This window comes from Chiloscyllium plagiosum, chromosome 41 (assembly GCF_004010195.1).
Source record: "Chiloscyllium plagiosum isolate BGI_BamShark_2017 chromosome 41, ASM401019v2, whole genome shotgun sequence".
NCBI lineage: Eukaryota > Metazoa > Chordata > Chondrichthyes > Orectolobiformes > Hemiscylliidae > Chiloscyllium > Chiloscyllium plagiosum.
Window position 1 is genome coordinate 4,366,423 of NC_057750.1, and position 17,274 is coordinate 4,383,696.

General features: G+C 46.4%; 1 protein-coding gene across 4 annotated transcripts in view; it reads right to left on the bottom strand.

Moving 5' to 3' along the window:
• dpf1 (D4, zinc and double PHD fingers family 1) overlaps nt 1–17,274 on the bottom strand; it is a 77,001-nt gene that overhangs the window by 36,812 nt on the left and 22,915 nt on the right. For all 4 annotated transcript variants that reach the window (XM_043680775.1, XM_043680777.1, XM_043680776.1 and 1 more), the window contains exons 3-7: nt 12,457–12,564; nt 5,100–5,227; nt 4,114–4,203; nt 1,166–1,244; nt 508–639 (exon numbers count right to left, since the gene is read on the bottom strand). In XM_043680775.1, the coding sequence (XP_043536710.1) occupies nt 508–639; nt 1,166–1,244; nt 4,114–4,203; nt 5,100–5,227; nt 12,457–12,564 (537 nt within the window). The remainder of the gene's footprint in view (nt 1–507; nt 640–1,165; nt 1,245–4,113; nt 4,204–5,099; nt 5,228–12,456; nt 12,565–17,274) is intronic.

The following is a 17,274-nucleotide window of genomic DNA, read 5'->3' on the forward strand; positions in this document are numbered from 1 at the left end:
ATGAAGAACTTCAAACAGGAGGGTAGGATGGGGAGGTGGGAACTGTCTTCCTCAGAGTTGGCTGCGGGAAGATTTGATGGAGATCAGGAGGGGTCCTTGACAGAGGAGACAGGGAAAAAAATCCCATTTCCCCGATAAACAGATTGGGAGCCAGAGAACACAGTAACTGCAGAGCGGACCGAATGGCCATTTGAGCAGAATCACTCTTACACAGGGAGTGCTTACAGTCTGTCTCTAGAGAGAGAGAGAGAGAGACGTTTGACAGATTCAATTGTGGCTTTCCGAAGGGAAATCAGATGCATTCTTGACAGGAAGAGGGAGTGGCTGATTTGCTCTCACAGAGAGCTGGCAGGGTCAGGATGGGAGGAACTGCCTCTTTCTGCACAGTGTAACCATTCCCTAATTCAAATCCCAGGACCTACTCAAAGCAGCACACGCTGAACGACACAGACCCCCAGCTCCCCACCCACCCTCCCCCGAAGCTGCAAAGTGAATGTTTTAGCTTACGTTTGTGGTTGTTCTTTCGATGGAAAGGCAGAGTGTGGCGCTCCAGCTCATCCTCGCCCTCCTCCTCCGCCAGGTGAGTGTGAGTGTAGTGGTAGCTCAGGCCTGGTCGGTTCTTGTACCGTTTTCCACAGACTGTGGGCAACAAAAAGGGAGAGAGGATGTGAGTCACCTCAAAACTGTGGGAAAACCCAACCTCCCAAAGACCTGGACCCAAACCAGCAACCCTCTCTCCCCTTTTCAATTCAATCCTTTTCCATCAACTTGGACCCTAGCTCAGCAGGAAGCAGTCAAAGTCTTTAAGCCAAGGATGTGACCTAGGCCGGCCCTCTCTCTGCAGTACTGAGCAGGTGCTGGAGTGTTAGCAGTGCTATTATCCCCGATTAAACTATTAAACTGAGATGCCATGGTCACTATCTCAAGGGTCAGCAGGTTGAGAGCTTCATATGGTTTGGCCAATATTGACCCTTCGATCAACATCAGGTGAAACTGACTACCTGGTCATCTGTCATATTGCTGCTGGTGGGATCTTTCTGGCAAGCATTATAACAGGGAGCCCACTTCAAATTAGTCCATTTCTTTGGCTGTAAAAGCTCTTTGCAGATTGGTTAAGTAAAGGCTTGCGTGATGCCCTTTCCCTCTGACAGAGGAATCTACTCACTGTCGCAGACGTACGGTTTATCTCGATCTTCCAACGATGTCGGCTCTTGCCTCTTGCGCATCCCTCCGATGCCACAGGTCTGGAGGAGACAGCAGAAAGACTGAGAGTTATCTTAACCTTGGTAATGTCACACAAAATCTCCTTGGAGGCTCGAAGCCATGAGGAGACAATCACCTGCAGATACTTGTCTTGAACCTACCAACTAGGAGTAAACGTAAGCCATTCAGCCCTTCTGTCCTTCCTCGTCCATTCAATAAGACCATGGCTGATCTGATTGCTCCACATTCCCACCTACCCGAGATAATCTTTCACCTGTACTTGCTTGGAGACAGTAAGGACTGCAGATGCTGAAAGTCAGAGTCAATAGGTACAAAGCTGGAAAAGCACAGCAGGTCAGACAGCACTTGAGGAGCAAGAAAGTCAACATTTTAGGAGCTGGAAAGTCAACATTTTGGGTCGAAATCTTTCTTTGGGACAAGTGAAGGGTTTTGGCTCGAAATGTTGACTTTCCTTCTCCTCAGATGCTGTCCAACCTGCTGTGTTTTTCCAGCTTCACATCTATGCACCCCTACATACTTGTCAAGAGTCTCTCTGCCCCGCCTTAAAAATATTCGAAGACACTGCTTCCACTGCCTTTTCAGAAAAGATTCTTGATTCACTGAGAGAAAACCTGTCCCTTCATCTGCCTTAAATGGGTGACCCTTTATTTCTAACAGTTCTGGATTTTCACACAAGAGGAAACGTCCATTCCCCAACCATGCTGCCAAAACCCGTCAGGAGCTTATTATTTCAATCAAGTTAGCTCTTATTCCTCTAAAGTCCAGTGGATACAAGCCCAGTCTGTCCAACATTTCCTCATTACCCATAAGGTAATTCAAGGTATCAATCTAGGAAACGTTCTCTGAACTGGCTCCAACGTGGCGACATCCTCCCTTAAATAAGGCGGCCAATATTGTGCGTTGTACTTCAGACGCAGTCTCGCTAATGGCCTGTGTAGCTAAAGCATAATCTAAAGTGCTGGAGAAACTCAGCAGGTTTGTAGCATCTGTGGAGACAAACAGAGTTAACCTTTCAAGTTTGGTATGACTTCTTCAGATTGCCATTCTTTGTTCTAAAGAAGTCCCATTGGACTCTGTATGTTAACTCAGTTTCTTTCTCCACAGATGCTGCCAGACCTGCCTGAGTTTCTCCAACTATTTCTGTTTTATTTCAAATTTCCAATCTTTTGCTTTTATTTCACTTCCTACTTTTACATTAAGTTGCCTTAGTGATAAATTATAACATTCTATGAGTTTTTCTCATTACTTGCTGTTCCTGCAGACAAACCCTTTCCAACTCATGCGCTAGGTCCCCCAGATCCCCCTGCATCTCAGAGCTCTCCAATCTCCCACCATTTAGATGATATACTTTCTTACATTCTTCTTTCCAAAATGAGCCATTTCACATTTTTCCTCGTTATATTCCATTTGCCAGGCTTTTGTCCACTCACGGAATCTATCTAAATCCCTCTTACAGACTCCTGATGTTCACCTGGGGAGGTGATGGCCTGTGGTATTATCACTGGACTGTTAATCCAGAGACCCAGCTAATGGTCTGGGGACTCTGGTTCAAATCCTGTCACAGCAGGTGGTGGAATTTGAATTCAATTTTTTTTTAAAAACTCGAGTTAAGAGTTTTATGATAACCATGAATCAATTGTCAATTGTTGGGAAAATCCATCTGGTTCACTAACGGAAGGAAATTCATCCTTACCTAGTCTGGCCTACATGTGACTCCAGACCCACAGCAATGTGGCTGACTCTTAACTGTCCCCTGGCAGTAAATGCTAGTCTAGCCAGTGATGCCCTCATCCCATGGATGAATAATAAAAGAAACTTCACAATTTACTCCCCTCAAAACCCTTTAAAACTCAAGAAAGGATTTAACACACAAGGACATCTCTGTGGGAGTTAAAACTGTTGGCAAAACTGAGTGAAGGAGAGGTATTTGTTGACACAGGTTGCTGTGATCTGGACCGTACTGACTGAAAGGATGATGGAAGCGGATTCAGTCCAGGAATTTTCAAAAGGGAACTGGATGAAATCCCAAGGGACTGGGGGATCTGGGCACAGGGGAGTGAGACTTACCTTTAATTTTACTTTCATGGGTGTCACTGGCCAAGCCAGCATTTGCTGCCCCCATCCCTTTAACTGAGAGGCTTGCTCGGGTCATTATTAAGGGCAAATAAAATTCAACCATATTCATATGGGTCTGGAGTCACATGTAGGGAGCCAGACCAGGTAAGGAAGGCAGTATCCATCTTTAAAGGGGCATTAATGAACCAGACAGGCTTTTATAACAATCGATGATCATCATTATGGTCACTGACAGTCGGACTAGCTCTCAATTCTAGATGATTACTTGAATTTAAATTCCACCAACTGCTACGGTGGGATTTGAACCCATGTCCCCAAAGCATTAGCTTGAGCCTCTGGATTGATGGTCTAGTGACTAACTGGGGTAGATCCATCAGAGGGCTGACATGGACGTGTGGGATTAAATGGCCTCCTTCAGTCTATCATTCTCCGATTGCGTGACCTGAAGGCTTGATGTGTAACCTTACGCGAGTTTCAAAATGGTACAGCACAGAAGACCATTCGGCCCATGATCTTTGTGCTAGCTCTTCAACTGAGTTCTCCGATTAGGCCCACTCCCACTGCTCTTCGCCCATTCCACTGCAAATGTGATTTACCCCACCCCTCAAAACTGATGTCAACGTTTCCTTAACACTTCCTCCACTCAGGCAGCCACCCAAAATGCCAATGGAAGTCATGTGATTTCCTTTTGCCCCATGACCTGTCAACAGTATTGCCCCCCCCCAACTCATTTTCCCCACCCACCCCAGTTGTCCCTCTCATCCTTCCCTTGAACTCACACTTTGAGACAAAACAAAGCCCAAAACAACTTACCCTTCCTTTGGTTTTATTTTTCCGCTTTGGCGTGTCTTCCTCCAGGTCATCAGCCTCGATCTCGTGAGGGAAGTCACTCGCTAAAATCCTCTGTGAGAAACAAGACGTTTTGAGGTTAGCATTGACAAGCAACTTGGCCAAATTGGGTGAACCATAGGGAGGTATAATAATGTGATTACCCTCCCTCTGCCAACCAGCAGCCATTCCCTACCCCTAGATTAGATTCCCTACAGTGTGGAAACAGGCCCTTTGGCCCAACCAGTCCATACCGACCCTCCGAACAGTAATTCACCCAGATCCATTTCCCTCTGACTAATGCACCTAACACTACGGGCAATTTAGCATGGCCAATTCACCTGACCTGCACATCTTTGGACTGTGGGAGGAAACCCACGCAGACTCAGGGAGAACATGCAAACTCCACATAGATAGTTACCAGAGGCTGGAATCGAACCGCTGCCTCACAGCACCAGGGTCCCAGGTTCGATTCCAGCCTCGAGTGACTGTGTGGAGTTTGCACATTCTCCCCGTGTCTGCGTGGGTTTCCTCCGGGTGCTCCGGTTTCCTCCCACAGTCCAAAGATGTGCAGGTTAGGTGAACTGGCCATGCTAAATTGCCCGTAGTGTTAGGTGCATTAGTCAGAGGGAAATGGGTCTGGGTGGATTACTCTTCGGAGGGTCGGTGTGGACTGGTTGGGCCAAAGGGCCTGTTTCCACACTGTAGGGAATCTAATCTAAAAACTTGCACTTCATGAAACCATATTGAGTTTCAAGATACCATCGCCTGCCCCATTTCCGCAGCTGGTTGGAGGTGCTGAGAGATGCCAATGGTATAGGTTCAATTCCCAAACCGGCTGAAGATACCATAAAGGTCTCTCCTTCACCTGAACTGTGGTGACCTTCAGGTTAAAGCCACCACCAGTCGTCTCTGTCTAATAAGAGAATGATCCTCTGGGACTATAGTGACTTTACCTCGTTTGCCCCTACCTGGCACTCACTGATGCTCTCCTCGTCTTTTGGTTCCGCTTTCTTCTCTGCCGTATCCGCACACAGCAGGGCTTCCAAGGCCGGACCCTCAGGGAGCAGGCCTTCCTTCTTCAGAGCCACCTCAGTATCTGAGCAGAGACATGCAAGAGACAGCAGCATTTGGTCACTATGCTGATGACCTGGTCCTAACCTCCCTATGGTTGGGCCTTACCATAGAAATCACCACGGAAACAAGGTGGGCCCCCTTTCAATTATGCAACATTTAGGAAAAGAGGAAGTTACGATACTGTCACTGGGCTAGTAATCTAGAGGCCTGGACTGATTATAAGATCATACCAGAGGCCCTTCAGCCCATCAAGTCTGTACTGCCAAACTACCTATCGTCTCACTTTCCCACACTCGGCCTGTAGCCTTGAATGTGATGCACAACTAAATATCTTTTAAAGGTTGCCACAACGTTGGACTGGGGTGAACAAGGTTGAAAGTCACATGACATCAGGTTATAGACCAACAGGTTTATTTGAAAACACAAGTTTTCAGAGTGCTGCCCCTCCCAGGCAGTGCATTCCAGACCCCCACCACCCTCGGGGTGAGAACATTCTTCCTCGAAACCCCTCTAAACCTCCTGGCTTCCACTTTACAATTGTGCTCCCTTATTACTGACTCTAATTCTCTGGAGACATGAGTTCCAATCCAACCACAGCAGCTGCGGAAATTTAAATTCAATTTATTAAACATTTTTTGGAATTGAAGGCTAGTCTTGATGATGGTGACCATGAAACTATCAGCGATTGGCGTTAAAAGCGCCGTCTGGTTCACTAATTTCCTTCATGGAGGGAAATCTACCATCTTCACTCAGTCTGGCCTACACACGACTCCAGGTCACAGCAATAGGGTTAACTCTGAAGTGGCGATTCGGTTGCTAGGGAGAGGTGACAAAAGTTGGACTTGCCAGTGATGTCCACAGCCCACTGAACAAATGAAAGAGAAAGCCCCCAGAACCTCCACCAAGCCCGACCCACCATCAGGGCGACCAACCAGCTGACAGAATTTAGGGATTCTTGGGCATGGGGAAAGCACATCAAAGTGAGGCTGAGTGGTGGATGGGGGTGAAGGGCTGGTTGCCACTGAATCTGCTTGGGGGATGGGGGAGTAATGTTGGCAGCTCGCCAGAAGGGAGATGGCACCGGAGAGCTTGGTGGCTATGCAAATGTACTTACTGAGTGGGTACAAAGTGCAGACCAATGTCGTAATCACAGGCTCCAGCAACCCAGGGCTGGGGGGGACGCACAGTCACTGGGACGGTGGGTTAGCCTGCCTGTCATTTCTCTCAGCAGGAACCAGTGAGCTCAGTTAAGTGGACGGCTGGTTTGTGAAGCAGAGTGACACCAATGGTGTGGGTTCAATTCCCGCACCGGCTGAGATCACCATGAAGGAGTCTCCATCTCAACCTCTCCCCTCGCCTGAGGCGTGGTGACCCTCAAGTTAAAACCAGCACCAGCTGCCTCTCTCTGTCTAATGAGATAGTTAAAGGTAAAGTTGCCACAGTCCCACTAACACATTTCTGATGGTGGAGCGGGTGCAATCACCAAGGTAGGGATTAGAGCAGCACAGGATGGGAGGACTGGAGGAGGAACAGACACAGACAGGGATTGATATGGAAGCAGTGAGATGGACATAGAGACAGTAGAGTCAACGGCCAGGCCTGGGCTGTGACTGACACACAGAGCTATGGGCTTTGTGATTCTGAAGGAGTGATGGAGGGTTGTGGGAGAAACGTCCTGGTAATTCTTGCTGCAATGATCTGAGTTTGTCACATTCTAAGGCAGAAAGGATAAGGTGCCACAGTCAAAGAGCCTGTGCAACACTCTGTTGATGCTGGTACATAAGTTAGGCTTTATAGAATCACTACAGTGTGGGAGCAGGCCATTCAGCCCATCAAGTCCACACCAACTCACCGAACAGCATCCTAGCCAGACTCACCCCATCCCTGTAACCCTGCAGTTCCCAGGGCTAATCCACCTCGTCTGCTTATCTTTGTACTGTTGGAGGAAACCAGAGCACCGGGAGGCAACCCACACAGACACGGGGAGAAAATACACAGACACTCACCCGAGGCTGGAATCGAACCCGGGTCTCTGTGCTGTGAAGCAGCAGTGCTAACCACTGAGCCACCGTGCTGCTTGACAGGGTTAATGCAGGAAGGATTCTTCTCCTGGGTGTGTGCGTGGGCATCTAGAACTGGGAACAAAGTCTCAGGACAAGGAGTTGACCGTTTTAGACTGCAATGAGGAGGAATGTCTTCTCTCAGAGGGAGGGGAATCGCTGGAATTCTCTACACCATGGAAGCTCACTCATGGAGTATGTAACACAGAGATTGATATGTTTCTAAATATGAAAAATATCAAGGGATAGTGTGCGGGAATATGGAGTTGAAGTAGATGAACAGCCCTGATCTAGTGGAATGGGAGAGCAGGCCTGAGGGGCTGAAGGGCAACCTCATGCTCTGTGTTACATACTCAATGAGTGAGCATCCATGGTGTAGAGAATTCGAGAGATTCCCCTCCCTCTGAGAGAAGAAATTCCTCCTCGTTGCAGTCTAAAATGGGAGAGCAGGCCCGAGGGGCTGAAGCGCAGCAGGTCAGGCAGCATCCAAGGAACAGGAGAATCGACGTTTCGGGCATAAGCCCTTCTTCAGGATTCCTCCTGAAGAAGGGCTTATGCCCGAAATGTCGATTCTCCTGTTCCCTGGATGCTGCCTGACCTGCTGCGCTTTTCCAGCAACACATTTTCAGCTCTGATCTACAGGGTCTGCAGTCCTCATTTTCTCCCTGAGGGGCTGAAGGGCAACCTCATGCTCCTTCCCAAGGGCAAATAGGGACAGGTAATAAATGCTCACCTAATCCCATGCCTGAATTTTGAAAATTTCCGATGGAGAATAGTCCTTCGAGGTAAGACGGTGAGTGGGTCTGTGGATGTGAAATCTTTAAGAGAAGCCTTATCGAGGCTTATAAAATCATGAGGGGCATAGGTAAGGTGAATAGCAGAGGTCTTATCGCTAGGGTTTGGGAGTTCAAAATGAGAGGGCATTATTTTAAGGTGAGAGGAGAAAGATTTCAAAAAGGACTTGCAGGGCAACTTTTACCACACAGAGGGTGGTTTGTATGTGGAATGAACTGAAAATGTGTTGCTGGAAAAGCGCAGGTCAGGCAGCATCCAGGGAACAGGAGAATCGACGTTTCGGGCATAAGCCCTTCTTCAGGAATGAGGAAAGTTTGTCCAGCAGGCTAAGATAAAGGTAGGGAGCGCAGCATCTGCAGACCTCATTTTCTCCTGTGGAATGAACTGTCAAAGGAAGTGATAGAGTCGGGTACAGTTACAACATTTGAGAAACATTTGGATAGGTAAATGAATAGAAAAGGTTTAGAGGATAATGGGACTAATTTAGCTTGGGAAACTTAGTCGGCATGGAGCAGTTGAATCGAAAGGTCTGCTTCTGTGCTGTATGACTCTAAGACAAAGTGGGGCTGGCATGGCGATGAGGGCAGGAGAAAGGGTAAACAGGAGGTGGGGGTGTGAATTTCCATTCATGAATTTTCCAGCCAGAAGCCTTGTTATTGAGCACAGACAGCTCCCCAGAAAGGGTCAGCCCTTGTCCACCTTCACCTTTAACTGGTGACGACCTTTCCAACTCACCATCAGTCAGAGAGGATGAGCTGCTAATTCACTGCCTGTTAATTAAATGGTCGATGGGCTATTAGTCAGATCCCAGGGGATAGGAGAGAAATTCATCACGGCCAATCAGTGACTCTTAAAGAGGTGACATGCACACAATTCTGACAAGTCGCTGGATTTCCACAGCCGATCAATTAGTGAGTAAAACACTGATCGGAAGATTAGATGTCTCATCAATCAAATGGATTTGGCAACGATTTTGCTAAACCACTTGACTCTTGTTAATGTTGGTGTAACTGCTGGAGGATCTTAAAAGACACAGAGCATGTTCCATATCACATTTAAGTAGGGCTCTGGGGAATGTTGTCAAACAGAGAGACCCAGGGGTTCAGGTACATAGTTCCTTAAAAATTGCGCCACAGGTAGATAGAGTAGTTAAGAAGGCTTTTAGTGCGTTTGCTTTCATTAGTCAGACCATTGAGTGTAGGGATTAGGATGTCATGTTGAGGTTGTAGAGGATGTTGGTGAGACCAGTTTTGCAGTACTGTGTACAGTTCTGGTTGCCCTACTATAGGAAGGATATTATTAACTTGGAAAGCATTCAGAAAAGATTTACAAGGAAGTTATCAGGACTGGAGGGGTATGGGAGTTTGAAACTAGAAGGCATAATTTTAAGCTAAGGGGAGAAAGATTTAAGAGAGACCTGAAGGACAACTTTTTCACAGAGAGGGTGGTATGTACGTGGGGTGAGTCCAATTACCACTTAAAAGACATTTGGACAGGGATATGAATAGGAAAGGATTAGAGGGATATGGGCCAAATACAAGCAAGTGGGACCGGTGTAGTTTGGGAAAATTAGTCAGTATAGACCAGTTTGACCAAACAGTGTGTTTTCATGCTGTACAACTCTGACTCAACACGCCATTCAACCCAACTGTCAATGTTGGTCTTTATGCTCCCCAAAAGTCTTTGCCCCCTCTCCCTCCACCCCAATCCCTGTTCTCATGCCTTGTCCCTGTTTTGATCTCAGCTGATAGTCATACTGGACAGATCAGATCCCAGAGTGAGACCTAGCTCAATGGATTGCGTGTCTTTTTCTGCTATTTGTTTACTGCACTGCTCATATAAAAATACCATAAAAAGCTTATTACACAAAAGATGACAACACAAACTGTGTTCCACCACAAGAATTATTTGAAACTGTCTTACTACAAATATCAGAAATAATATTTTAGATTTAACCCTCAACAACAACCCTTACAGATACTCAATCCCTAGGGAAGGGTGCCACTGACTCCACATGTTCAGCTAGCCTGTAATGTGGATGGTCCTGGCAAGGTCAGCATTTGTTATTCATCCCTGGATGTCCATGAACTGAATGGCTCTCCAATTGGCCATTTCTGAGCACAGTTAATGGTCAACCGCATTGCTGTGGGTTTGGAATCACGTGTAGGCCGGACACAGTAAGAATGGCAGATTCCTTCCCTAAAGGGTAATAGTGACCCTGATGGGATTTTACTATGACTGACTGAATGGTCATTATTAGATTAGTTTTTACTCCCAGATTTTTAAAAATTGAATTCAAATTTCACCATCTACTGTTGAGGGATTTGAACCCATGACCTCAGAGCATTAATCTGGTGTTCTAAGCCAGTGATACTACTCCACCTTGAATGATCCAAAGGCTTTGCCATACAGATTAGCACACTGGACCGCTCACACATGGTGGACATTAGGTGTGCAAGGAAACTGGTCACAACCTTTTGACTTTTCTTATATAGACACAACATGACAGCTTTCAAGTTAGGGACTGGGGTTGTCTATTCAGCACCGTGAGCTTGCTCCGTCATTCATTACCACATCTGATTGTAATCTCAAATCCACATTTCTGCCTAACACCCACCTCCTTTCACCCCTTACTTAACAAGAATGTCTCTACCTCTGCCTTAAAAATATTCAAGGACTCTGCTTCCCCTTCTCAGGAACAGAGTTCCAAACCTCATCACCCCTTGAGTGAAAAAAAATTCACCTCATCTCTGTCTTAAATGAGTGACTCCTGATTTTGAAACATTGACCCCCAGTTGTAGACTCTCCCACAGGAGGAAACAAAGTCTCCACATCCATCATGTCAATTCCCCTCATGATTTTGTATGTTTCAATCAAGTCTCAGGCTGGGGCTGTTTTCCCTGGAGTGTCGGAGGCTGAGGGGTGACCTTATAGAGGTTTACAAAATTATGTGGGGCATGGACAGGGTAAATAGACAAAGTCTTTTCCCTACGGTGGGGGAGTCCAGAACTAGGGGGCAAAGGTTTTGGGTGAGAGGGGAAAGATATAAAAGAGACCTAAGGGGCAACGTTTTAACTCAGAGGGTGGTACGGGTATGGATTAAGCTGCCAGAGGAAGTGGTGGAGGCTGGTACAATTACAACATTTAAAAGGTATATGAATAGGAAGGGTTTGGAGGGATATGGGCCGGGTGCTGGCAGGTGGGACTAGATTGGGTTGGGATATCTGGGTCAGCATGGACGGGTTGGATCGAAGGGTCTGTTTCCATGCTGTACATCTCTATGGCTCTATGACTCCATAAATGAGTGACTCCTAATTTTGAAACATTGACCCCCAGTTGTAGACTCACCTACAAGAGGAAACATCCTCTCCACATCCATCATGTCAACTCCCTCATGATTTTGTATGTTTCAATCAAGTCACCTCTTGGTTTTCTAAACTCCAGTGGATCAAGCCACGTCTGTCTAACCTTTTCACATATTACAGTACAGATACTGTCATTTCAGCTATTAGTTTGGTAGACCTAATCCGATCTTCTCTAAGCATTTAAATCCTTCCTTAGTAAGGTGATCAGTACTGTAGACATTACTCCAGCTGTAGTCTCACCAGTGCTTTGCATAATTGGAGTATAACCTCCTAATTTTCAATTCCCTTTGCAATAAATGATAATCTTCCATTGAAATTCCCTAATTCCCTAATTACTTCCTGTCTTCCTGTCTTACTTCCTGTCTTACTTCCCTAATTACTTCCTGCAGACTAACCTTTTGCAAACAATGCGCTAGAACACCCAGATCCCCCTGCATTTCAAAGCTCTCCAATCTATCACCTTTACCCAATAAGCTTATTTTCTTATTATTCCTGCCAAAGAGGACAATTTCCCAAGTTATACTTGATTTGCCATATCTTTGCTCCATCACTGAACCTATCTGAATGTTTGTGTCAGCTTCAAACATTCTCAGAGGTTAACAGGCTTGAAAAGCTTCCGAAAATATAATGGCTGTAATTACACTATGACTGTTGCCACAGCAATTTACAACGGTAAGCACAGACAAAAACACGTCGCCAAAAATCATGGCAACATGGTTTTCCACCCCCCCCCCCCCCCCCCACAAGATTCTTAATATAATGACATTATTTTACAAGCGAAGTCTATGTGTGATTATTTGATGACATGTGTTGCAAAAATCTCACTAGGCCAGAGGTGTTTCCTAGCAACTGGCTCAGGCCTAATGGAAGCCTGATTGAAAGCTCACTAATTGGTTCCATGTCTGATGGCAAGAGAAAAAAAACAATAAATGCTCACAAGCAAATATATTCGGTCGAATCATTCCCCACACTCAGCTTAAATTCGGGAACGGATTGAACAACAAGAAAAGAATAAAACCTCGCTCTCTTACCAAGTTTAATTTCACAGGGTCTTAGTCTTGGGTCTTCCAGGATATTTAGACGTCTCTTCTTCCTCCAGCATCGAGCTGGGTAGGTGTATAACTGTCCTGGGGCCAATCCTACAGAAACCAAGCAAACAAACCAATTAAATGTTAGATATTTCAGAATGGACAGAAGTATGAACAGGCACGAAAAGGTGCACACGAAAAGGTGAGCAAGAAGAAACATCAGGAAACAGAGGCGCTTTGAGCCTGCTCCGCCATTCAACGTGACAGCAGCCGATCATCCAGCTCATCCCCTGTTCCATCTTTCTCCCCATACTCTTTAATCACCTTAGCCCTCAGAGCAATGTCTCACTCCTCCTTGAAAACATTCAATGTTTTAGCCTTAACTGCTTTCTGTGGCCAAGAAGTCCATAGGCTCTCCAATCTCTGGGTGAAGACATTTCTCCTCATCTTGGTCCTAAATGACCTGCCCTGTATCCTTAAGACTACAACCCCCTGGTTCTGGATTCCACGGTCATCGGGAGGGTCATTCCTGCATTTACCCTGTCTAGTCCTATTGGAATTGGTTAGGTTTCTATCAAATTTCCCCATTTATTTTTCTAAACTCCAATGAATATAGTCCGAACTGATTCAGTTTTGGTTTATACGTCAGTCCTGCCATCCCAGATAAACTTTGCTGCAGTCCCTCCATCATCAGAACAGCCTTCCTCAGGTAAGGAGAACAAAACTGCACACAGTACTCCAGGGGTGGCCTCACCAAGGCTCTGTACAACTGCAGTAAGACATCCCTGTTCCAACCCTCTCACTATAAAGGCCAATATATCATTTACCTTCTGCACTGTCTGCTGCACCTCAGCAGCGGCTGGTGTACAAGCATACCAGAACTAATTGCAATTTTTTTTGTCCATCTTTCACCATTCAGGTAATAAACGGCCTTCCCGTTTTTTGTTACCAAATTGAATAATCTCACATTTATCCACATTTTCTTTAAATGACATGCATCTGCCCACTCTCTCAACTTGTCCTAATCATCCCTGCATGCTCCTCACAGCTCACCCTCCCGCCCAGCTTTGTGTCGTCTGCACACTTGGAGATTACATTTTGTTCTATTGTTTATATATAGAAATAGTGACGAGCCAGTGTCCAAGCACAGCTCCCTGCAGTACTCACTGCCTGCATTTAGAAATGACCTCTCGTTCTAGAATACCCCACATGACGAGAAAAACACTATGTCTACTCTGTTAATCCCCTTTAGTATCTTCCGTCCCTCAATTAGATCCCCTCTCATTCTACCAAACTCCAGAGAGTATAAACCCCAAACTGTTCAATCTGAATTAAGTTGAAAGAACAGGGACAGGCGAAGGGGGTGAATTAGAGAAAGAGAGGACAGTAGTGGGAGGACTTAGTCAGGATCACAGTCACAGTTAAAGGAATAAAGCTGAATTTATTTCTCCAGACTTTCAGAGTGCTCTATATTTGTCTCTTCACACAAAGGAAGGTTGCACTTCCAGTCCACGGCAGGCAGGATCCTCACTGATACTGCACGAGGGGAGTACTCACTGATATTGCACAAGGGGAGTACTCACTGATATTGCACAAGGGGAGTACTCACTGATATTGCACGAGGGGAGTACTCACTGATACTGCACGAGGGGAGTACTCACTGATACTGCACGAGGGGAGTACTCACTGATACTGCACGAGGGGAGTACACACTGGTACTGCACGAGGGGAGTACTCACTGATACTGCACGAGGGGAACACTCACTGGCACTGCACGAGGGGAATACACACTGATACTGCACGAGGGGAGTACACACTGATACTGGACGAGGGGAACACTCACTGCTACTGGACGAGGGGAGGACTCACCGATACCGCACGAGGGGAGGACTCACTGATACCGCACGAGGGGAGGACTCACCGATACCGCAGGAGGGGAGTACTCACCGATACTGCAGGAGGGGAGGACTCACCGATACCGCACGAGGGGAGGACTCACTGATACCGCACAAGGGGAGGACTCACCGATACCGCAGGAGGGGAGTACTCACCGATACTGCAGGAGGGGCGTATTCCCCGATACTGCAGGAGGGGAGTATTCCCCGATACTGCAGGAGGGGAGTACTCACCGATACTGCAGCAAGGGAGTACTCACTGATACTGCAGCAGGGGAGTACTCACCGATACTGCAGCAGGGGTGTACTCACTGATACTGTAGGAGGGGAGTACTCACCGATACTGAAGGATGGGTGTACTCACTGATACTGCAGGAGGGAAGTACTCACTGATACTGCAGGAGGGGAGTATTCCCCGATACTGCAGGAGGGGAGTATTCCCCGATACTGCAGGAGGGGAGGACTCACCGATACTGCAGCAAGGGAGTACTCACTGATACTGCAACAGGGGAGTACTCACCGATACTGCAGCAGGTGAGTACTCACCGATACTGCAGCAGGGAAGTACTCACTGATACTGCAGGAGGGGAGTACTCACTGATACTGCAGGAGGGGAGTACTCACTGATACTGCAGCAGGAGAGTACTCACTGATACTGCAGCAGGAGAGTACTCACCGATACTGCAGGATGGGTGTACTCACCGATACTGCAGGATGGGTGTACTCACCGATACTGCAGATGGGGAGTATTCACTGATACTGCAGGAAGGGAGTACTCACCGATACTGCAGGAGGGGTGTACTCACCGATACTGCAGGATGGGTGTACTCACCGATACTGCAGATGGGGAGTATTCACTGATACTGCAGGAAGGGAGTACTCACCGATACTGCAGGAGGGGAGTACTCACTGATACTGACTAAAACTCTGTTAAGCATATGGCCTGAAATCTGACCAGAGGTGGCCTGGGAGAGTGAGGGGCAAGAGGGCTCATGTGGTTATGTAATGAGCAGGGGAGTGGGCACTGGGAGTTGATTAAACCCAGGGTGTGGATTGGTTAATAGACTGTTACTCGCATGTTGAGTTAAACAGCAAAAGCCATTCGGAGATTTGCGACAGTTTTATGGTAAGTCTGTTGTTGGGTACAAACACCAGCTACCACCTTTCTTTTGTCGATCCTTTCTCTCTGTCCAGAAGCAAAAGCTCCACTGGGAAAGCACCCAGCTCTTTGTATTTTTATATTATTTTAATAACGCAACCAAATTGTCCAATTATCAACCAACAAACACTGTCCACCCGGGTCAAACAACAAAATCAAATAAGGGAGAAACCGAATCAACATGGAATTGATGGAGCAAGTAATGTCCTCCTGGTTCCCCAGGGTGCCCACCTCTCTCTCTGAAAACCTTAAGAACTCAGTTCTTTTTCTTTAAAGACAAATCACCGAATTAACTAATTAAACAAACAACAAAATAAAATTACAATTAAAAATAAGAAAAAAAAATGGAAGAACTAAATCATAATAGTGTTGGGGGCAGGGATGGTTGTGGGGGTATACTGCACACCAGCCCCTGTGATAGCTAAAAGTCTCAAAAACCCAATTTATTTTTGTATTAACAGAAACTTAAGTATAAAGTCACTGCACGATACAAAGAATGTAACTGTTCATTTTCAATCTAAGATAGATACACTTTTTGTTAAGCAAAGGTATCAAAGATACAGGCTAAAAGCAGGTAATATGGAGTTAATTAGATGTAACACAGTGCAGATCGGCTATTTGGCTATGAAGGCACATTCTCGAAATACCTCATGACACCCACTAACAATCCCTCTGTCCTGCAAAAGAAGGTATCACACATTCTGAAACAAAAGGTTTAGTGACAGCTGACAGTGGCGAAAACATTGTGCAGTTTCTTCCTACCTAGTTCTGTTTTCCTCTTACTTCTACAGATTATTTTATCATCGAGTGCTTTGTTCTCCCTTCATATCGAAAGGCCCTCTCTTTAATTGCCACGCTCAGCTAGAATCTCATTGAAAGGTGGAGGGGCTGAATAGCCATCACCTCTTATGCTCACTGGAGAGGGTGCAGAGGAGGTTCACCAGATTGTTGCCTGGGATGGAGCAGTTTAGGGATGAAGAGAGGCTGGATAAGCTCAGGTTTCTTTTGCAGAGAAGGGCTGAGGGGGACTAGATAGAGGGTATAAGATGGTGAGGGGCATGGGCAGAATGGATAAGAAGCAGCTACTCCCCGAGTTTAAGGGTTAATAACAAGGAGGCATCAGGTTAAGGTGAAAGGCAGGAGGCTTTCAGGGGATTTGATGAAAAGCTTTATCACCCAGAGGACAGTGGGAGTCTGGAATTCACTCACAATCAGATCAATTGCAGAAATCCCCCGACTTGGGGATCGGTATGTTAGCAGTGAAACAGGATTAAATTGGTTTAATTGGAAGCACACTAACTTTCGGAGCGACGCTCCTTCATCAGCGTCGCTCCGAAAGCTAATGCTTCCAATTAAACCTGTTGGACTCTAACCTGGTGTTGTGTGATTTTTAACTTTGTACACCCCAGTCCAACACCGGCATCTCCAAATCAGGATTAAATTGGTTAGCCAAGGAACAATAGGCTTGTATCATTGTGACAACTTTGCCACCTCACTGGGAGTCACATCCATTCTCAGATCAACCCTGCTGACTGAGCAACATCAGCCCCTGATCTGGCAAAGCTCTAAATATCAAATTCCTGTCCCTGCGTTCCACCCACCTCTTCTGTAACATTCTCCGAAAACTCTGTGCACCTCCAATTCCAGTCTCTACAATCCCCAATTGAAAGCACTCCATCATTGGCAACCATGCCTTTAACTGTCGGGGGCCCAAACTCTCTCTCTCCTCCTCACCCTCTCTTTCTCTCTCTCTCTCTCTCTCTCTCT